Below are 23,509 nucleotides of genomic sequence, written 5' to 3'. Positions count from 1 at the left end.
TTGTTATCAGCTGATCACAGAAGCTGGAAATCTACACAAACAAGAGCAAATTCACTGTTCAGTGTAGCAAATCATTATATAACTTGAAGGATTTTTTTTTTTTTTTTATCCATCCAGAAACAGTAATGTAGCAGTAAAACATGAGCTGGTAAGACATTTTTAGATTAAACCAAATATTTAAGAAATATTTTATGATGTGTTTTTTTTTTGTTTGTTTTAAAATAAATAAATAAATATAGCAATAGATGGGAAGTGGGCATGTTTCCATTAAGTATTTTGGCAGAAATAAATGTATCTGTGTTGACAGAGTTGGAAGAAAACATTGTCAGCCCTAACTGGGGAATAAAAAAAAACAGCTGTGGTGAACATCCACAATAAATTTCCACAGGCCTCTTATCAGTCATTTGTAGAAACAATCCTAAATTCAATCCAACAAATTAAATTTTGAACGGTTGAAAGTAAAAAGAAAATTTCCTGATTTATTATCCGTGTAGAAACCAGTCATGCAGGTGTCAGTAAGTAGTCAACTTTTGATAAATCCACCGTGTTCTTAATCACCATTCATGCTTTTTTATGGTCATTTGCGTTCAGAAATGCCTTCATTTAACCGTGTACAGAGACAGAGACGACACATCTCTTTAGAAGTCACATGATACCTGTGTTTCTCCTCAGAATGATGGAGAGAAAGAAATCATTTCTGCTGAGTTTGAAACAAACTAAACATCTCTGTTTAGTTCATTCTTTCAAGTTCAGTTTGTGGTCGGCTTTATGTTCAAGCCTCAAAGAAGACGATATAATAGGTGAAATCAGCCTGCTGTTGGGCAGACTGGTGGCATAACAAATTAGGTTTCAGGGTAGCAGTTTCCAAATGGTAATGATCTTGACCATATGGTGAATTGAGGAAATACAAATGGGCATAAAGTCATCTTAAAGTCATTGTAAAGTGCTTTAAACATCTTTAAAAAGTTTATATGGAGACATTAACCCATTACTCATACACACACACACACACACATTCTCTCTGGTGTGTTGCATCACACAATAACCATGTTTAGACAGGTCATCGGCGCCCACATTCAGCTGCATGTGTTGCACACTTGAACACAAACAAAGCGTGCATGAGTGAAGAAACGTACCATCCACTTTATTTCTGTAACAGAAAAACACGCATTTCAAACGGTGGCTGTACGTAATGAACTCCGTAGCTTACAGAGCACTTCCTTGTTTTCAATCTCAAGGACCGCATTCATTCCGACAACATTTCGTACACTTTTAAACTACTGTACTGGCAGACACGGTGGTTACACCTATGACGTTCTACTGAGTTTTAAAACAGGCAACGCACTAAGTTCACATTTCGCTTTTCACTCACAACTTTATCATTTTCTCACTACTTTTGCTTTCCTGTAACACAAAAACACGCATTTCAAACGGTGGCTGTACGTAATGAACTCCGTAGCTTACAGAGCACTTCCTTGTTTCAATCTCAAGGACCCCCTAAGCCACCTGTGATGCCTGTGTAAATTGCTCATATTAACGTGACCTCCCAGAACATCTGTAGTAATTGTAAGTATATCTGTATATCTGAAACTACTGAACAAATAGAGTTAAACACACATTAGAAAGAAAAATAATAATTAAGCATGCTTTCTGCAAAAAAAGGAATGGGGGGGTGGAGGGGTTAAATGTTCTTCGCCCAGCTGTCTGTCCAGTATCCCTGTGGGTCTCCACACATGGTACATCAGGAATGAAGTAAAGCCCCACAGTATCTGCTGTCACTGTTTACAAAAACTCAGCTTCGAAATAACCTTAATGTACTTTGATCCACACCAGTAAAGACAAATTGCTGGTTGGATCATTTATCGCGATCAATCTTCTCCTGAACAAATAAGAAATTTCACAAGAAATGTGTTCCAACACTTTCAACGCAAACTCGAACAGTGTTAGTAAGAGTGTGAGTCGGTTCCAATCTGCAGGAATTTCCTGCTGCTTTTCTGCATGATTTCACTTTAGCTCAAAGGCACTGTTGAGTTTTCAATTTGCAGAGTTAATTATTAAGTTGAGTGTTCAGTTTCTTGTTTTGCTGCAAAGCTGGAAGTGAGTAAATATCTCTACATGGGCTTTTGTATGCACATCTTATCTGTGTTCCTTAGATAAAGAGTGGAGTAGTAAATATGCAAACGGTCAATGCCTGCAAGCTGTCATCAAAAAGCCAGAGAGGGAAATTACCAGCAGCCACAACACTGTTCAGCTCAGGATGCAGCTGCTATTTCTCTTTGGAAATGAACATTCGGCATTAGTTTTTGTTTGGTTTTTGTGTGTCTGTTTTATTTGTTTCTTTCTGTCTTTATGTCACATGATGCATCTTTGGGGTTTGCCATGCGTTGCCTTTACTTGTTAGTTTGCTTTCATTTTGTTGCTAACTCACATAGAAAGAATTTAAAACTTAATTTCCCAGTAAATCTTTAACTTCTTCTTGTATTTCTTATGTTGTATTGTATTTCTGCAGCCCATAATGTGATACTTTCCTCAGTTTTTCTACCTTATGAGCCGCTGAGTGTTTAGAAAACAAACAGATAAGAGTTTAGGTAAGAATGCTAGTTTTTTGTTTTTTTTTTATACATGTTTTCATTATTTCTAATAGATTTCTATATTTGTATTTTGTGTAAAGTGCATCAAAATGAAAGAAAAAAGTTAAATTGATTGATTAATATAAGTTCTCTTTTGCCTTCTGCATTAATTTAGGCACATGTTACAAACACTCATTTGTTAGAAATATTAGCATCTGCTTCAACATTTCAGAAATTGCTGGTCTACTGGGATTTTCACACTGAACCATCTCTAGAGTTTACAGAGAATGGTCTGAGAAAGAGAAAGTATTCAGTGAGCAGCAGCTGTCAGGACTATAATGTCCTGTTAATGTCAGAGCAGAATGGTCAGACTGGTTGGAGGACGAAAGAAAGGCAAGAGGAACTTAAATGAGCACTTGTTCAACCAAGTTATGTAGAACAGCATCTCTGAACACACAACACGTCCAATCTTAAAGCAGATGTGCACAGCAGCAGAAGACAATTCACACAGACTCACCAAACCTGGCCATTAGACAATTGTATGCCTTGTATCAATACTTCAGGCTGCTGGTGGTGTAATTTGTGTGTAGAATATTTTGTTGGCACACTTTGGGCTCCTCAGTACCAACATTTCATGGTTTAACCACCACAGCCTACCTTAGTACTGTTGCTGATCATGTTCTTCCCTTTCTGAGCACAGTGTAGCATCTTCTGATGGATACGTCCAGCAGGATGATGCACCATGTCACAAAGCTCAAATCAACTCCAACTCCTTATTTTTTTTTTTCAATAAGACAGCAGCTCTTAATCCAAAAGCGCAGCTTTGGGATGTGGTGAAACGGGGACTCTCATCATGGATGTGTCAATATGAAGCAAAGTGTCAGAGGAATGTTTCAAACAAATTTAGGCCACCAAACTAGAGATCTGATCTGATAGAGCAGCCATTGAGCATCTACTTTATGTAATGGATCCATCGTGTATCCTTTGCTGTGGTTGGCTGACGGAAGAAAAAAAGGTACTGTTTCCAGCCAATCACACAGAGTGCTTCAGTGCATGAGATGTGTCATCTCTGTTCTGACATAGTTGCAAATGAGATACTTTCCTTAAATACCATCCCGCTGACTGTTTCATCTCTGATTTGATTTCATAAATGCTTTCCTCACCGGCATGGATCAGCTTGAAAGCAGCGCCAGAAGCCATTCATGATACACTTGTTTAGTGTCAAATACAGGGAAGCTTTGCTCTGCTGAACTTATGAGTCAAGGCCCCCAAGCTGTTTCCTAATCAGCCGTTCGCCTCCTCCTCTTCTATTTCAGCACATGCTGATATCCCGCTCTCCACTGAAATGAGGCATGTGGATGCTTATCTGTCAGCCCCCTTGCTTCAAATGAAGCACCAAAGACAATCTCCTCTCCTCCTGCTGTCCCGAGTGGCGGCCTCACCTCGACCTCAGACTGTTCGCGTTTCCTTGGCTCTGAGTCCTTCAGGCTTTGTCATAAAGTCTGAGTCTGCCCGTTTGAAAAGCTCATGATCGCAAAGTCCAGCAGAGCAGCAAATGATCCCAGCAGACCTGCAGCCAGATATCTCATCTCCATATTATTGGAGCCTTGGGACTTCCTGTAGTAGCTGCACAGATGGAAAGCAGTTACTTCATCTTGGAGATGCACTTTTACTCAAAACAGATGATCTACAGTAATAATAGCATGCGCTTGTCTGGCCAAAAGTGATCTGGGGTTCAGTGTGTCATATGAGGACGCTTTAGCAACTGGTCATCAATCAGAAGAGCAGTGTATGCTCACACTTGCTGAATTTAGGTTTTCTATTCTTACTATTATTTATTCATTTAATTAACAGTTTAACCCTTTAAAGTCCGACAACTGGGCAAAACATTTTCAGATACTTTCCAGACATTTATATCCCATCCAGGTGGTTTACTATCCTGCTGCAAATTGTTTATTCTAAATGGTGAATCCACACGGTGATCTATGGTACCACCAACATTTGTCACATCATACTGTTTTGCTAAGAGACTTCTATGTTGATGCAGACACTAAGTGTCAAATCTTTGACCAACCAGAGGGCTTATATTGCTGAAAAGGTCAGCGGCTGTGACACAGGTTGCAATGCACAAGTATCACTGCTGCACGCTGAAAGCAAAAATGACACGAAGACCACGTTACTTACTAAGTTTGTGCATTTTATGCACAGTTCATGATGAACCTCATCACCATAGAGCAGGGACTCCCATGCCTGTCTTGCAGGATTTCTGCTTATAGTCGTCTTCTTGTGCGTGTTGACTGATCCACATGTATAAATGACAGATGACTGTCTCACGATGGTTGCAACTTTTTTAGTCTGTAATAAAGACTGAAATAAAATTTACTGTAACAGAGATCCTTAAACATCATAGATTCAACAAACATCAAAATGAGGGGAGCTGCATCACACTTTAAATACTTTTATGTGATTCTTTCAAGCCCATTTGCTTTAGATCTTTCCAGTCAGACAAGTGACTCCAGTTGCTAGTTGTGTTTACATTAAATCAAACATCAGTATAGAGAAAGATTTGCTAGTTTCATTCTATCTTCCTAAAGCTTTTGTGGTTCTCTGTCAGTGTGACAAACATGCAGGACAAATGCAGAACTTTTGAAGGTTGTTTCTGCTGTCATTTAGCCGGCGCACCAGCGGGGAAATTAGTTGTAACTGTGTCGCGTTGCAGATTTTCTGTCTACTCGGCCTTTATGCTCGAGGGTTCGGGACGGCCCTGAGTAGCCATGTTTACATGACAGTTTTAATTCCACTTTAATTCAGAATGAAATTTAAATCCACTTTAAAGAGATTAAAAATGACTCCATAAACACCTGATTCCAAATGGAAATTACAATTCCAAAATAAAGTTAATTCCATAAAAAGTGACTGGTTTATTCCCATTTTAAATCCAATTTACTATATTCCATCAGGTAAATGTTTATTCCATTTTAAGTTGATTCCAATCATTCTGCACATGTTTGTTTCCTTGTTCTGTTGTAATGACGCACATATTCTACGCAGTCTTCTCCGTCCCATCTCTGGTAGCTATCTCCCTACTCCTCCCCAGTAGGATGTTCGCGTTGAGCTGAAATGTTTTTTATCATGTTGTCTTTTATGTTGTAGACAAAGAAAAAAACACGGAGTGGAGTTTGTTTTGCCCAGGAGACATAAGTACGTTGCGTTCACCCTCCCCGTCCAATCAGAACCTTTCCCAACCCCTCAGCTCTAAAGCAGAATGAAGCAGAGGCAAATAAACATGTTTTCAATGTAAAACTCCATTTAGACTCATGTAGACCCATGTAAACACAAAGGAGAATATTTTAATTTGGAATTATTTAATTCCAAATATTTTGTTCCAAATTTTAAAAAAAAGCCAATAGTCTACAGGAATGCAGAAACTGTGAAACAGTCGTATGTAGGAGGCAGTTTGGGACTGACGGTGTGTTCAGACCAAACGCGTTTTGAGCGTTAAGAGCGGCAGGTTTCAATGTAAAGTCTATGGGGAGGGGCGGCAAGGGGGCGTCGAGCTTTCTCGCGTCACATTTTGAGCGTTTTCTGTGCGTTCCGCACAGAAAATTTAAGAAGTTTTTTAAGCTTGACGCGTGTTCCGCGAAAAAGCCGGAGATGGACAAAGCTGAACTTTGGCCGCTCGACGCGGGGCGTCAACCAATCAGAGCGATCAGCTCGCAGCTCCTGGAGGATTCCTGTAGTGAACCCAGACACGGGTCTGAGATGCGATTACTCCGTGCAATATTTAGGATAACCATTCCTCGCTAAAAAGCTGAATGTTACTGATTTGGCAACGATACGTCGCCTAGCAACGCTTTGTTTGGGGGCTGCGGCGGCTCTCTGCTGAGTGCGGCTCTTGTTGCATTAACACCGACTAACTGCCCTACGACAACGTTCTCTAGCTTTATTTATTAAATAAAACCATGCCATATCTCTACTGAATCCGCCATCATTCAAACTGATCGGAAGGAAAGCGCCGCCTCCCTCCTCTCTTTTTCGCCTCGTTTGCCGCTCGCTCCAGACACACAAGCGGCAGACGCGGCAGGAGCGTTGGGAGCGTTGGGAGCGTTGGGAGCGTTTTGGATGTCAAACACAAAAGTTTGGTCTGAACACACCGTGAGCCTTTATCTGTCTGAAAAGAAAAAGCAGAGAAGACATTTTGAAGACACTGGGGCATTAAAAACAAGTCGAGTTGGTTTTGTAAGGACAGTGGGTAAATAGTACCTTAAAAAACTCTAAATAACAGGAAACAATGTAAATATGTAAATAGTTTGTTTCAATCTCAGCATTTTTTCTTCTGAAAGCCAAGACTGAGAGAATGATGTGCAGAGGAGAAGTGGCTTGCTCAATGATCTCTGTGTTAATACTACATAATACTGTTAGTAAGAACTCCTGCTTTGTTGTTCTGGTTGGCCTCTGCGCTGCTGTACCTACTGATATATTCATATCACATCATTTTAATATTTACAAACTGAGGCTTCCCTGAAAAAATAATATCTGTTGACTATGCTTAAATTTTTCTACATGCATTATTTCATTTTTTAAAATTGCGTTCTAAAAGTAGTAAAAAAAGAAATGGTTTGGAGTTTTCAGGGTCTTTTCTATTTTATGAGGCTTAATACTGAACGTATTTTTCCTGTAGCTATATGAAGTTACGCAGGATGTGGCTGGATTATAGGTCTGTGCTTTGGAAATTTTCTTTCTCTGTAATGACAAAGAAGAACAAAAGTGACTTTTTCACTCTTAAACCAAAGTGCCTGTTCATCTACATGCTTTAGAGACAGAAACCTCAGACAAACGTCACAAAACCTGAATAGCCAGAACCAAAATCTCTTGCATACCACTACCGATAAGGGAAAACAGTTCAAATACCACAACTTAAAAAGATTGTTTTTATTTGATTGAACTGACCCTTTAAGCTTACATTGCCTTGCTGCAGCTTTTAGCAGAAACTTCAACAGACTGACTGAATACACATATAACCGGGACGGTAGCCGAAGTGGACACCGTTTCATTCTGCGGGAAGGTTTCACCTCAGATGAGGACTAATCCCCCCTCATTCCATGCGCCCAGTAATCCTCACACAATGCAAGCAGGGGATTGTGTCTGAGTGTGTACTCAAGTAATGGAGGTAGATGGGGGAACAAACCCTCCTCTATAGCTTTTATCACCTTGCCTCGGTCCTAAACAATGCCCAACAAACATGGAGGCTATCAAGTCATTCCCTGACACAGGGGGGGGGGGGGGGGGGGGGGGGGTATTGTTTCTACAAGTTTTGATCTTATCACATTGGTTGGTGAGCCTGGTTTGAATCATACAGCAGGAAGGAGGCAAGCTCACACCTGAGAGGGCTGAGTAGCTTTTCTTGGAAGTGAGTTGTGTGTTTTACGGTTGAAAGCCTGGATTTGTCAGCAGTGGGACTCTGCCAATGTGGGGTTTGAATAGTCTTAAAGACAGATAGAAAAGTAGTCTTTCTGCACTAGATTAGTAGTTTTTTGCTTTGTTGTTTTGGAGGAGGGCTGCACGGTGGCGCACTGTGGCCTCACAGCAAGAAGGTCACTGGTTCGATCCTTGGCTGGTTTGGTCAGTGGCCTTTCTGTGTGGAGTTTGCATGTTCTCCCTGTGTGTGCATGGGTTCTCTCTGGGTACTCTGGCTTCCTCCCACCATCCAAAGACATGCATGATAGGTTAATTGGTCACTCTAAATTGCCCCTAGGAGTGAGTGTGAGTGTGGTTGTTCCTCTCTGTGTGTGGCCCTGCAATGGACTGGCAAGCTGTCCAGGGTGTACCCTGCCTGTCGCCCAAAGCCAGCTGGGATGGGCTCCAGCTTCCCCGAGACCCTGAATTGGAATAAGCGGTTCGGAAAATGAATGAATGAATGTTTTGGAGGAGGGGCTACACTGTGGCGTAGTGGTTAGTACTGTGGCCTCACAGCAAGACAGTTGCTGGTTCAATCCTCTGCTGGGATGAGGTTTGCACAGTGGAGTGTGGAGTTTGCATGTTCTCCCTGTGTATGTGTGGGTTTTCCCCAGGTACTCTGGCTTCCTCTTGCCATCCAAAGACATGCATATTAGGTTGATTACTCTAAATTGTCCTCTCCTGAATAAGATCTTATTGTTTCTCATAGCACTCACTCAGAGAAGCTGAAGGACTTTAAGCCAGAATCCTAAATGTTGGCAGGCGGAGGATCTTCATATGCTCACCGCGGAGACTTGCTTCCACATTTTACTTTCTTTCTAATGAAATGTGATGCAATTAAATCATAACATAGTTGTTTGACTTAAAAGAATCAGACCAATCAGACTTCCTCCAAAACACTCATTCATTCACTATCCTAACTGCTTAATCAGATGAAGGGTCGTGCGGAAGCTGGAACCTATCCCAGCAGTCTTAGGGCGAAAGGCAGGGTAGACCCCAAACAGCTCACCAGTCCATTTCAGGGCCACACAATCACCCCTAGGAGATGAACCCTGAAGACTGTTGGTGTGTGTGTATGAATGTGTAAAACAAGGATGTGCAAAGTTTGGTGCCAACTTCTCCGAGGACAGAGGCAGTGTTCTTTGCTTTTTTGTGAGGTTCCTCCTGCACTCTAAAGGCTTTGGTTCATATAGTCGTCACTTGCAAGCTGTCATAACACGCTGTCAAAAACATATGTTTTTCAGAAGTGTTTTGATGAGGTTTTGATCAGGGAACGGGAACTGATAAGATGTAATTGATATCAGTGGCCTTATTAATTTTGCCAATCAGGTTCCCTACTAATTCCTTTATCAATTCCTGACCCAGGAAACAAGTATACAACACACATTTCCAGTGTGAAAAGAGTGGTCAGACTTATAGATAAAAAAAAATACACTTTGACTTTAGAAATTTTTTTAAACTCCACAAACAATCAATAACATCTTCAAACAGATAAGCGTTAATATGCCTACTTTTTATATAAACTAAATCAACTAGACTACAATAACATAAATCCTGCCCACTGTATTGTGATGCTTTTTAATGCAGTGCTGAAACTTGAACCATAAACTCCCCTCCTGAGTAAACAAGTGGTGCATAACTCCAGTATCTGCCTTCTCAATTTATTCTCATAACAGTGTTTCCCTTAAAATGATTTCCGAGCAGCACCTCACCTGCCTTCAGTGTCTTGCGGTGCTGCTTTATACTCCATCCTGTTTTTGAACAACTAAACAGCATCATGCTATTTGTCTGATTTACACAACTGAACATCATTTCTCCTCTGCTCTGTGTTGTGCAAAGCCCAATGCGCACTTAGGACACGCGTAGCAAAATGCAGGCCACATAGCCCTCCACTGCATCGCTTCTGGCAACATACCTGTCAAACGTTATTTGTAGACAGTGAGCAATTGACTACAATTTGGAAAATTTAGAACTTGTGTACATACAGGACGTGGGGCCCCGAGCACATCTAGTACTTTAACTGGCTCCTGAGTGCAACCGGTTTTCCATTCCCATTATTAGCTTTTAGCTGGTTTTGTTAATCATCTATAGTTGCGATAAAATCCTATTGGCTCTTGGAGAAAAGAAACAAATGTTCTTGCAGCTGTGCAAGAAAAAGGTATCACACGGCGGATGAGGATAATTTTCCCCCCACTTTTTCTGCCACATTTCAGATTCCACCTCAGTCATATTAGTTTGGTGCTCCTCATCTGGCTCTGATCGGCGCTGAAAGCGAGCGCTGCCAGCACTATCCCTGCCAGCGATCTCATTTCATCCCGGTCTGTGCTCAGACGAAGAGGCCCATGTGTTGACCTACAGCTGATAAGCTGCCTTGCCGCCGAAGCGCACGCTAGTGCTGTTTACAACCTGAGGTTATCTGACTGCTCCTCAACGGCTGCTGTCGAGCCTCGGCTCTCCAGCTGCTCTTTCCCCACCTTACCTCCCGTATCGGCGAGCGCCTATCTCTCATATCGAAAATAAAGTAGATGCAGAGGCAGAAACAGTCGTGATTCCTCTGTGGTTTAAATGTTAGTGTGAAGGCCTTTCACAGCTTTTTCTTTTTTGGCAGTTTTTGCTCATAGTGAAATCTTTACTGTGAAGATTCTGCCAAGTGTCTGCACCAGTTGATGGATTTGATTATGCCAGACTGCGAGGAAGCAGGAATTAAGAAGAAAAAAAGAGGTTTTGGCTCAATAACTAAAAAATGTCAGGATACCATTTTAAAACTTCTGTGCACATTCCCAGTTAAAAATGAGCAAAGGCCTTCTCGGCATAAAGAGCAATAAAGAATTTAGACATTTTCATTGAAGCCGTTTGTCTCCACAGGACAACAGCTGCACTTTATTACCTCTTTCTGACTATAGTAATCAATGGAATAGAGCCACACTATGTATATTTTATATATATATATATATATATATATAGATAGATAGATAGATATATAACTAAACCCCCAAAGCAGCGAGACACTACTATAACTCTCTCCTCTTTACATTCATATGTCTCTATAATTAAGAGCACATGTAAAAAAAGCAGTTGCTTTAGTAAATACAACGGCTCGCCCCACTCGTCTGTCAGGTCGGTGATCAATGTGACCTCAGAAAGACATTAATGCTTCAAAATAACTTAGTGGTTGAGTTATATACAGGCTGAAAAAGCAATGCACCCTGTGATGCTCATTTGCACCCTGAAAAATTACCTTGTCAGTAAGCGCTAGGATGGGATGTGTACATCTAAATGCAACCACACTACACTTGTTGACCCTTTCACTCTTAGGGACTGTTTGTAAAAAACCCTTTTGGCTCTGCAGCATTCATCTGAGGTAAATGTGAACTCTCAATAGACTGACAGCTTTAGCTTTGTATGTCTGGATTTTGCTATATCGGTCTCTCGCTGCTTTCACACGTGCACTGGAGCTCTGCAATGCTAATGCCAATGTCCGCAACATTGGTTACAGGCTATCTTCAAAGAAACCTCCTGATCAGTAGGTGAGACAGTGTATAAACGTGTCAGCAGATATACTGGAAGATGTGTTGTTGCTATGCATGTGTTGGTGGGAGTTTGTTCTTTCTGCTAACGTGTGCTGCTTTCCACTTACCCTCAGCCCAGGATATTTACAGATCAGAGATGCGACTTTGATGCATTAATTATAATTAATTAAATATGAAAACAATATCCCATTAAAAAATTAACTAATCTAATTACAGTCTGCGTTCCAAGCAACAAGGAACACTTTTCAGCGGTAGACAGATTACACTAAATCCCACATCGGAGCTCAGCTATGGCTATGAAGGATGTAGCTAAAGGCCACACAGATCACCGTCATCTGCTGGGCTTTTTTATGTGAGAATATGTAATAATCTTATCTCCCTCCATTGCTGCAATGTTTGCTATATCGCGATTAAAACTGACGTCAGAAGTCTGAACTCTGTACTGCCCTCGAGTGGATGTATTAAGTAACAACAATGCCAACATGAAGGATGCATGGGATTCGGTGGGCAGTGATGTTTGACAGCTTTTGATACTAACATACATAATACTGCATGTAAACATAAATTCAACAGAAGATCTTTAAGAAATATAGTTGGAATCAGAAGTTTAGAGCTCTTAGTGCAGGTCAGGATGTAAAAATACTTATCCAACTGGACTTCTAAATGAAAAGCCACCAGCATCTCTCACAAGCGTCACAAGTACAGCATCCTCACAGCAGACGTCTAAAGTACAGATGTGGCCTTCGTATTTAAACAAATTAAAGTCAAAGAGAAAAGAATGAGTCCAGCCGGGGTGTTTTACTGTATTTCTCATGTGGAAAATGCAAGCCGCGCATGACAAGCCCAGGTTTAAATGGAGCGCTGTGTCTCATATGTCTGAAGGTTTTATGAAACACCTAGCATAGAAGCTGCATGGATGTTTCCACAAGTCAAACAGTCAGACACCACACGTCAGCAAGAAGGATGATAATCATTTTGGAAACTTAAAAACATGAAAAATGTCTCTTTGGATATCTCTTCTCTGGCTGTAATGTGCAAGAATGAATTAAGGAGTTGACCGGGCAAATTCCCTTTGATCTGCAGACTGTAACTTAAGCTGCTGTGTCAGTCTGACCGAAAGGTATATTAGCAGGACAACTCTTGAAAGCTCATCTGAGGAATGTGCTGCTACTTCTGAAAAGAAGTGGAATCAAAGAGAGAGCAGCTGCGGCGTCTTTTGGCCTCTGTCACCAGTCCATCAGTTTTTACCTTGTTTTGGATCACATAAATCCTGCGTTTCTGAGGAAAAGATGAAAAGAATAAGGTGATTCATGCACAGCCAGAAGTTGCTATGTTAAGCAGAGGTGAAAAATCATCCCCAAATGTGTTTTCAGAGATGATATTTTATTGTTTTAATGGAGGCAGAGGAGACTGAGGATGCAGAATCGTGACTTATCTGGCCAAGACCTCGTACTATTAGTGTGTATCAGTAATGCTGAGAGGCTGGGCACTGCATTGTTCCTTTGTGACAGAGGCTTGCAGAACTCACAAACACTATTGGAACTATTCAGAATGGGGTATATATGATTTTGTGTGTGGGTGTGTTGGGGCGGGGGGGTAAAGGAAATTGAATAAAAGAGAGGAAGGTGGTTAGTAAATAGAAGAATGAAAGATGATGAGGGTAAAAATTTAACTCAAGCCTGACAGGAGGAAAATAGAGAGAGCCAGACAGGTTTTAAGACCCCTGATTTTGATGAAACAATGAGATTTCATATTATATATATTCATCTTAATGAGCTGTGTGAGAATGTTTGGTTTGGTCAGGAAGGACCTTGTATAGGAAGTTATTGGATAGAAAGATAATAAAAAATAATTCCTTTTCACTTATCCCCCTCTGCGAAACAGCTCCAAAGCATGCAGGATATATCACTTCACTGTAAACACTGTAGTTATTGTTTCTGCTGGTTGTGAGCTAACTGTGTAGCTTCAAAGTCCTAGATTAAAGGAAAACTCCAGCGATGTGCTGACAGTCTGCTGACTTTGCTTAAGGAGTTTAAGGATAGAAAGGACCCTGTATCCTGAGAACAGGGAGCATGGGATGGATTACAAGGTTTAAGAAGATCAAGATAGGTATGAATCAGCATGCCACTTTACAATTTTGGAACAGAGATGGCACAGAGATCAGATGAAGTGAAGCTAAAATTGGCATAAAACTATGCTTGAATGTTGAATTTTTTTTCTTCTTTTTTTGAAAATCTACTGAAGTCCGCTCTAAACCACAAAATCGGAATAATGCTGTTGTGAATTGGGGTCTTTGCATTATCGATGAACAGAAAAGACAGGATGAAAATGTACATTTTGAAAGAGAAAAGCAGTTTTCTGTGTTTTTATACACTTGTCAAAAGGTGGATAGCATAATCATCTCATGATGGTGTCCAATGTTTTAGAGGAAAATTCTCTCAGTAATTTGTCTTTATGAGGAAAATCTTTGCTTAATTTTAAGGAATTCTATGAAGATTGAGACTAAAATAGAAGGAACATTAGTCTTTACAATAGTAATATTCATAATCCACAGAGAAATGACAAACATCAGCAAATTCTTGGACAAGAGGAAGGTGATTGACCATGGTTTTGTTGATGCTGCGACATGCTTCCTCTGCCTTGTAAATGCTTTCTTTGATGCTAATTCTCGTCAAGTTTGCCGCTGTTGCATTTGTTTTGCATTTATTCTACATGTTTTTATTTTATTCTTCATTATAAGAGCGAAGACCTCAGTGTTGCTCAGGGCTGGAAAGTGACAGTGGTGGAAGTCTGCATGATGGATGCCTTTTGGAAACAGGGATTTTAGAGACGTCCACTTTTTATTCCAGCCTCCAGTTTCAAACGTTCAGCATTGGTGATTGTATTTTCCAGCCAATGTCTACTTTAGGAAACGTTAAAGCTATCTCTAACTCAGAGATGTCAGTTGTATTGAAATAGTGTTTCAAGGATTTATGCTGTGTCTGGAAATTTTCCACTCTTATCTGGTCCTTATCTTCTGGAAAAAGCACCTGACATGAAAACTCTGACTGCAAACTTTAATACCAGTTATTAATGGTAAATCATCAAATGTTTTTAGACATTTCTCAGATTTCATACGATTAAAATAATGTTCTCACTGTCTTTTAAGGTTATATTCTACCATTTATAACGATCTGAAAAAACACTCATCTCGTCTTCTGTTGGACTTGTTTAAGTGTGAAGCTGTTTTCTACCCATGGCTGTGAGCGCCTCAGGCATCCTGGGCGTCATGCTGCAAGGCGAGGCCAGCTGCACCGTTAGCGCCAGGGTCTATCCTCGCCTTATTGTTACCATTTCTCACTCCCAACACTCCTCTACGACACGCACACACACACCAACACACGTTAACACATGGCAGCAGGCACTTGTTGTCACCAGCCACCTGTGTATTTAGACATACACACACGCATTTATTGTTGTCAATGCAACTCCAGAGAGTCGGGTTGCACGGTACCGTGCGCCCTGAGTCCAGGTGCTGTGCTGTAATGCGTGTTCCAACTTTACAGCAGCAAACCCCTTCCCCCCAACACACACAAGCATTTGTGCATTTCACATTCTTCTGCATTTCACTTTCTCTCAAAAATGCATTGCCACACACCCCAATGACAACCAAACCTCCCTGCTGCCTGGAGTGCACCATTGCACAAACAGTCCACGGGTCAAAGGTCTGTTATTCCAGTGAGAGCCAGCTGAGCAGCCGACAACGACACAGGCTGGGTTTGTGCATGTGTTCAACTCGAGGCAAAGAAAAAAAAATCCACAACACGCAGTGGATTTTTGTACATTTGAACCTTTACATATTCACTGCAGAGGACGGCATTTGTGTCCAAAGATATCTGGCGAGTAACCCACTCCACGGCTTATAATTGAGGCATTAGTGTGTTTATTCACACATGACACAGGGGCCACAGCTTGAGTAAAAAAATGGCATTAGGCTACAAGGATCACCTTTCACCCCTCTTTTGGCTCTCCAGAGCAGTGCTGCAGGCTTCAGCAGCTCCACGGCACTGAAATCCTATCACAGTGCTGTTGTTCTGAGGACAATGGCTTCTGGTTAAGTATGGGGCAAAAGGTGTACAGTATCTCCCACTTGTGGCCCTCGGTGCTTGTTCAATGGCTGAAAGACACATTTGCAAAAATGGCTTGAAAGATGTAGAACATCAGAAACACTCACAAACTCCATAAATCTACCAAAATAGGAGCGCAAGCAAAATTTTATGAAATATTTTCTTCAAAATCAAGTGAAAACTGACTTATTTGCTTGCATTTTATGATGCAGATTGGTCACAATAGTCAACTCTACCCCTGAACATTTCTCTCTGTGTAAACACTTACTTGCATGCTTGCACAATTACGGTGGCTGACGGTGCAAACGCGCTTTATATAGAAAAAGAGCTGTGGGGAACGCTGCATGTATAGAAGGGTGCTGCAAAATAAATTTAAAAAAAAAGTGCTGCAAATAAAGAAACAGACTGCGAATACAGAAAAGCGCTGCATAAAGAAAAACAGCTGCAAAAAGAAAACACTGCCTATTCAGTCTCACAACGGAAGTGCTCCGGCGAGTTTGTGCACGAGAGACAAACAAGGGGACACAAATGGCGATTCTGTAGGAAGTTTATGCACAGTTTATGCACAGTAGAGTACTTCAAGTAGAGCTGCCACCATATAGTCTATGTTTTCCACCTGTCCCATAAAATATGGAATCACCCTTTAATTGACAGATTGATCCAATACGGGAAGCACTTTGTTCCGTGTTTTCATAACTTTCATAACGGCCACTGTACACAATACTGTCAGTGGCACAAAACTGGGGGTCAGATGGAAAAAACTTTGATTAAAAATGATTTTCACCTGATTTGCAATGTTGTGCATACATATGCTTACTATAAATATAAATCGACTTAACACTATGCAAATGCACAGTTTGACAATCCTGATTTCTCCCCACAGTGTTAGCCATGAAGCGGTGCATCTTTCCCCGAAAGGCACAAAATCGCACAGTTCAGAAAGTCTTTTATCTGGAGTCTGCATTTCAGGAATCACAAAAGGAATTGGTTAAATGGAAATAAGTAACAGAAGCGATCGACTCCGAACAAACAGAAGAAAGGACCCCACTGAGGAAAAATAAAAATAATAGATCATACGATAGACAAGTTGCCTAAAATACTCCTCCACTGATCTAGGATATCTCTATTGATATGGGTTTAGGACCAAGCTTTATCTTTAAATGATGCACCCCTAGCCTTTTCACAATACAGTCTTGCATGGAAACACATATAAGATATGTTATAACCTTTAGACGCTTACGGAAGCATATGAACGAATCTTGTGTCAGGAAACCAGAACAATTTATAAATATTCTCTTTATGTTGTCATAGTAGTGATTGAGGTTTACGCACAGCCGAGATTTAAGGCTGCAGTTATAAGTAGTCTCCAAAGTTACAGTTAATAAGATTATGATGACAAACCTCCCAGTCATACTCAGCAGGTTTTATGAATTTGTCCATATTGTTTCATGTTAAAGATGTTTCCATTTCCGTCATGTAGTAGGATCAAATCAGTCTAAAACACACAGTCCGAAGAACTGCACATTTTTTATCAGTACCAGTTTTGGGTGAGGGAAAATGCATAAATTGTTCATATTTGGGACACACAGACATTATTATAGTAGCAAAAGCTGAACAAGATATTGTTTCTATATCTGTATGAATTAAGTAAGTATGCAAGTCCTCACGGTCACATGGGTCCACTCATGGTAACCCTACGGTATTAGGATGTTTATAAAATATGTCTTCTTAAACACTGTGACTAATTGGACAGGTTATTATTAAAAATGGCTTTGGCCAATGTAAACTGCTTTATAATTCTAATTGGTGGCTCTATTTACTTCTTTAATTAAGAGTATCTGCATTTAGGTTCACAACAAACTTAGAGTGATCATTTTATGGAACCTGCTTTCCTCAGTGGCTTGCAGCACTATTGCGTCCTCCAAAACTCTCTCTCTCCATGCCAAGAAACAGCCAAGTAAAACAGGAGCGGAGCTTCAAACAAGGCTTGTCCAAACAGCCTTTCCACTGTCCAATTTCATTGCCTTGATCCTCAGGAATACCTCGGCAGAGTCAGAGGAATGCCTCTCCACTGTTCAGGTCTTCAGCCCAGCGCCTTGATCCGCTTCACCAAACACACCAAAGACCTGCTTGTTTGCTCAGAAAATAATCAGCTTGGGGCCAGTTTTTCTTTTCTTTGCCTTACTTTTTTTTTTTTTATCAGCATGGTATAATCTTTGCAGCAAAAAAAAAGTGTAATTTTTGACAAGTGAGAAGAGTTTTGGCTGATGCTCATGTTTCTCCGATGTGATCAGCGTGTATGAAAAGTGCAACGAGGTGTTGCAGTGTGTCATAGTTTCTGCAGATTTACCTCAGAAAGGTGGACAGTGTAAGGATATTTTTTCCTAAAGCTGTTTATCCTGTGTTTGTGTATAACAAAGTGATGCTTCTTCTCTCTTCTTTCTCAAACTTTTGCTACGTGTCCACATCAGCATCCGATTCTTAATCAGCTGCAGTCTTTAACTGCTATTTCTTATCAAGTTTGGACTAACACAAAGCTAATTCAGTTCAGATCAGTTGGATGCACCGCTACCCAGCTGTGTATTTGGCATCAATTCATCCAATATTTCTGCCAGTTTTCAATTCTCTCCCCCCCACACACACACATTTTCCTTGGATTTGACTGAGCTATTGTCTCTCTAAATGCTGCCACCGGCCTTGAGGACATTTAATTTCACCAAGGCTTGTAGCTGCATCCTTGTCAGTTCGCCAGGTTTCTCTGCCTTCTCAGCCTTTCCTCTTCATGAGGTCCTGTTCATCTTGTGGCCAAGAAAGGAAAAATACTGCCCTGATTTATGACACTACCATTGTTCCCCTCAACTTCAAAGCTTGCCTTAACAAATGATGCAGCAAGGTTCACACGAACCACATATGATGACCTTTTGACCCAGGGCGGAGACATGAAGGTTTCTGGAAGATCGGTTTTTGTCCTTTAGCATACAAGTACAGCACACAAACATCATTCCACCTGTGCTCACCTCCCCCTGACTCCAGTGAAGAGGTCATCGTTCACTGGAGCAGAGAAAATAACAGAAAGTTGAAGGTTGGTCAAGAGGTCAGGTCAAGGACCTTCAGAGCCATCACAGGCCTGCAAACCTCATGGTCTTTAATAGTTAATGAAACCTGAGGCTGGGACAAGAGGCCATGACTAAACACAGAAAGAACCAGGGCAAGGCTGGGCTGTAAAGGAAGGGGTAGCAGAGAGGAGGAGGAGGGGTGGGTATTGATAAAGAGGAAAAGTGCCCTGGATCCAACTTTGGCCACAGCCGGTGCTTTCACTGCATGCTCCAGAGGCTCCAGACACAACAATCTGCATGACCCAGCGACTATTGAAAACTAAAGAGGCTAACTTCAGGGCCAAAACTTAAATGAGAAAGCTACGCACAGAACGAGAAGGGTGGAGAGGAGTACGGCGTCCCATTTGGAGAGAGAAAATGCTGTTCATGGAATGAAAAGCAGCATGAGAGTCTCATCGCTGTTTCCCATGAAATCTTGCAGTCCCCGACCCTCCTTCCACAAACCATGTTTTTGCCCTAGAGGTGCCATCATGCCGAGACCTCCATTACGAGCTCAGCCTGATGAAAGAGTAGCTAAAGGGGGGCTTAGCAGGTTTGGCTTTTAACCCTCCCCCATTGAGTCAGATATGAAAGTAGATAGCTCAACGTGATGTTATCAAACAGAGTCTATTTGGACGAAGAAGTCCACTCTCAGTATCAAACTCTCTGCATGGTCTCATTGTTCATAATCAACAGTCTTCTGTGTGATTCACGCAAGTTTGTAGATTTCAAGTAAACATGTCCTGAAGGAGGTTTTTTGCAGTCGAACATAACCACACTGATGTTGCTGACATTTCTTGGCTGCATCTTATATCATATCGTTCTCATGCCTGTAAACACAACAGAGTGCTCGTTGACTGATGCCTGGCGTTTCTTTGCAGAGTTCCTCAGATGACTGCAACCCCCACGAGGGAATCCATGAAGGGAGAGAGGGCACGTACCGCCTGCAGGTGACCCAGTTTGTCCAGAGGTTGGAGTATTGGCACAAAGACTTGCAGAACACCTTGGTTACCTCAGTTACTGCAACTCCGGTTCACAATCGCACTGTAGTCCACATTGGAACAGCAGATGGACGCTACATGCAGGTAGACTTTCATGTTTTTCTGCACTCATTTATTTTATTTCTTTGGATCAAATGATATGACTTCTCATCTATGATATTTTAATGAAAAGTTTTGTTTGTTTGTTATACAACTGCACCTACAGTTCACTTGAGGATTTGCTCTGTTGGTGGTCCATTAATTGCATTAAGTTAAAATGTTGTAGCTCGGCATCCAGTTTAATGAATTCAGTATCACAAGTCTGTGTAGCTGCTTCACAGACTGCGAGTCCCTGCAGCTACTTTGCTTTTTTTTATGTGGCATTTGAGTTATTTCACCCATCTACTCTAACAATGAAGCACTATGCATGCGAAGGCTGCAGCTGCAGAAAGAAGCGCGGCGAGTCGTGATGCATTGGTGCATCAGTAAGAAACTATGGCCAATGGAATGAAACACATAAAGCCAAAAGCTGAATTACCTCACGTGTTTTTGTAACACAAGAATGAAAAGACATGCATGGAAAAAAAAAAAAGCAGCTAGAGAGATGTGGAAAAAAACAAAAAAGGTTCTGACAGCTGCACGGAAAGGCAGGGAGGGTAGAGATGGTGGCAAAGGGGCACGAGGGGGCTTACAAGCTGAACGGCACGTTAATGGCGATCGGCGGACACGTTCCCTTGCACGGCATTTTTTTGCTCTCTGAGAGCGCCGTGCAGCTGTTGCTGCGTGTTTTTCTAACATCAGCCAACACCCTTCTCCACTCCCAGACTATCTTACAGTATTTCTTACTTTTTTCTTTTTTTTATTTGTTGTTGTTGATGCAAAACTCTTCATTCTTAAAAGCTCATTTCTGATAGTCTTTTTTTTCTGTTCCTTTTTAATTAACTTTTTTCTTTTTTATTTTCAAAAAAGGTTCTGAAAACATGACTTGTTAATTACTTTGATGGAGAAAATTTACAGTTTCTAAAAGCAAATCATCGAACAACACCTTTAGCAACATTTAGACACAGTCAAATATTGTTAACTGGCAACATTAATGGGACATATCCCACTTCTCCCATCATATCTGCTGGAAGAATGCTCCAGGCCCCGGCGCCGTGCGCAGGATAAAGCAGTATAGTAGGTTTGTTGGGTAAAGGCTGTCTACATGATAGTTTTGATAACGTCCTTACTTGAGTGCAGTTGCCTGGGAAATTTTCTGTCCTGATAGTCAGGTATACCATATTGGAATGGATGGAGAATGCTGAAAACAGAAAGGCAGACAGAAAAGAGGGCAGGAAAGGTAATAATATGGATGGAAACAGGCAAAATAGGGAACAGTTTAAAACTACCTTTTAAGGACAAAAGTAAGCTGACTTTGTTGGAAAAGAAAAGGAATTAAATAAAACTTTGGGTCATCTTTCAGACCAGACGGAGCTGATGTAGTTCTTAAAAGGTTTCCCTTTAATAATTGTCAAGAATTTTATTAATCCACCCTAAACCTGTGGAAACACTTGTATATCAAGGCAGGCAGGGACAAAGCGAAGCAGACATGCCAGGTTAGATTCGCTAGTTGGATTTTTAAATCACTTCAAGTTAAATACACTATATTCCTCCCAACTGGAAAATTAGTCTTTACATTTAGGCCAACTCTAGATGTACTAGATAGCAGTGGGCTGCCATGTTTCTGCACCCAAAAAGCAGCTGGGGGTAAGAGCCTTGCTCAGGGTTCACAATGGTTTACTTCAATTGCAAGTCCAGGTTCTTGATCTGGATTCTCCAGCCCAAGTCCACCTCTGTAACCACAACTCCTTCTGGTTTCCCTTTACTCTAGTAGTTACTGAGCTCTTAGGAAGTTGCAAAAAGTAACTAAATAAGGCAAATAAACAGTTAAAGACATGGCTTGCTTTATGTGGCTTTACTTAACCATTATTGCCAACGAAAGTCATTTACTTGTAATTTCACTCTTGTTTTTTGTTCCAAGTTAAGATGGAAAAACATCCTAATGCAATGCTTGTTTGCTTTCAAATGTGCAGCATGTCATTCAATTTTCCAGCTATACATTGCAAAAGCGTGTATTTGAACCGGTGAACCTCCGGCCACCTGCTGACTCAGTCCAAATGTAGGCAGCAACAACAATCTCAGAGACGTACTCGTCTTTGTCACCACAGTTCATTTCATTGTGAATAGGATAAAAAGAACCTGTCAACTTTTCATGCATTTTAGTTTCCTTGTCGGTCCCAGTGGACAAAGCACGAGGGGACATGGAGTAGTAGCAGCGATAAAAACAGAACTTTGCCAACCCCCCACCCCCAGTGGACACCATTCTGGCTCAGGAAGTGTTTCCCTCGACTTCGACTCGGCCACTGTGGGAATAACACTGGGTCCGTGTTTATGGGCCAAACTTCCCCCCAGCCTGCTTAATACAATAAGATGTAATTTACACCGCTATTACCTCCAGAGAGATGCCTGTTGTGAGGCTCTGTCCTCAGCGGAAAGCCACCTATTATACTCGCTGTTACAAAGCTAACGTTGATCATGAGGCTGAAGCAATGGGAGGAATGATGCTGGGAAACAAGACATTTTTAATGGTGATGGTGGGGGCAAACAGCCCAACTACCAAATCACATTAAGATTTTAAACAACGCTGAGTGTTTCAGACCTTTACTGGACACTCTGATGCATCATAACTTACAATAAGAGGACAAAGAAATCATCAGTTTTAGTGTGCTGTTTCGCGTGTTGCCCAGTGCAATAAATCACATGCATACCACAACACTCATCTCTGCAGCACCTTCACAGTGTGTAGCAAGCAGCCAGGTATGTGTTATTCTGTTATGCTGGCCTTTGCAGGTAATTGCTTAATTTTCTGATGAATTGTACCTAAGTTCCATCTTTACATTAAAAACAGAGAAAAAGTGAGTGAGTGCTTTTGGGTGTGTGTACAATTTAGAAGGTTTCATGTAACTAGAGTGACTACACACCCCATTAGAGACCTTTTTTTGTTCTGTTTGCTCCAAGGCCTGTAATTGCAACGTAACCACATGTGATAAATGCCGTTCCAGGTGTGGTGAATGCATGTGCGTGTGGGTGTTTGGGGAATTCTGTGTGTTGACCAAATCTTGCATGTGTGTGCGCTTGTGGATGTGTGTGTTTGCAAGCAGCAAACCTGACAGCCGGACTCCCAGAACAGGCAGATGTATGAAATATGGCATGAATTATTAAATAAGAAATTGTGTTTAGGCCTAAAAGCATATATCAGTTTCCATGCAGTGTTTGAAAGTGACATTATAGGCATTTGGATGTTTATTTATGTTGCATCAGTTTGTTTTGACATCCTTGTCAGCACAAACTAAACCGCTTAGCAGAGGTCAAGCATTGTAGGATTGATGGGTAATTTTCAGCTGCTGCATCAGAAGAACTGGGCTCAGGCAGTCCTGAGTTTTAACTAACTTAAAAAATTTCACAGCACCCATGTACTTTTGGAAGTCTTTATAGCCAATATGACATAACCAGCAAAAGTATACAGTGGTCAGTAAATTTTGAAGTAGTTCATAAACGCTAAATTAATGAGAGAAATTAAGATTCTTTCATTGGTTTTAATATATTTACACAAATATTCCGATCTCCATTTGCAATCTTTATGTGCAATTTGGTCATTTTTGTTTACATACTTTCTTTTAAATTGACTTTTCTTTATGAAGGTGACCAAAACTAAACCTATGTCATAGTCAA

General features: G+C 41.1%; 1 protein-coding gene across 1 annotated transcript in view; it reads left to right on the top strand.

The window, feature by feature from the left end:
* Window positions 1-23,509, top strand: part of met (MET proto-oncogene, receptor tyrosine kinase) — a gene marked incomplete at its 5' end in the record, with an annotated part of 73,858 nt that overhangs the window by 8,796 nt on the left and 41,553 nt on the right. The window contains one exon of the mRNA XM_079249168.1: window positions 19,640-19,843. Coding sequence (XP_079105294.1) covers window positions 19,640-19,843 — 204 coding nt within the window. The remainder of the gene's footprint in view (window positions 1-19,639; window positions 19,844-23,509) is intronic.

The sequence above is a fragment of the Telmatherina bonti genome (assembly GCF_933228915.1).
Source record: "Telmatherina bonti genome assembly, chromosome: 2".
Lineage (NCBI taxonomy): Eukaryota > Metazoa > Chordata > Actinopteri > Atheriniformes > Telmatherinidae > Telmatherina > Telmatherina bonti.
This window is presented reverse-complemented; position numbering and strand designations above follow the sequence as displayed.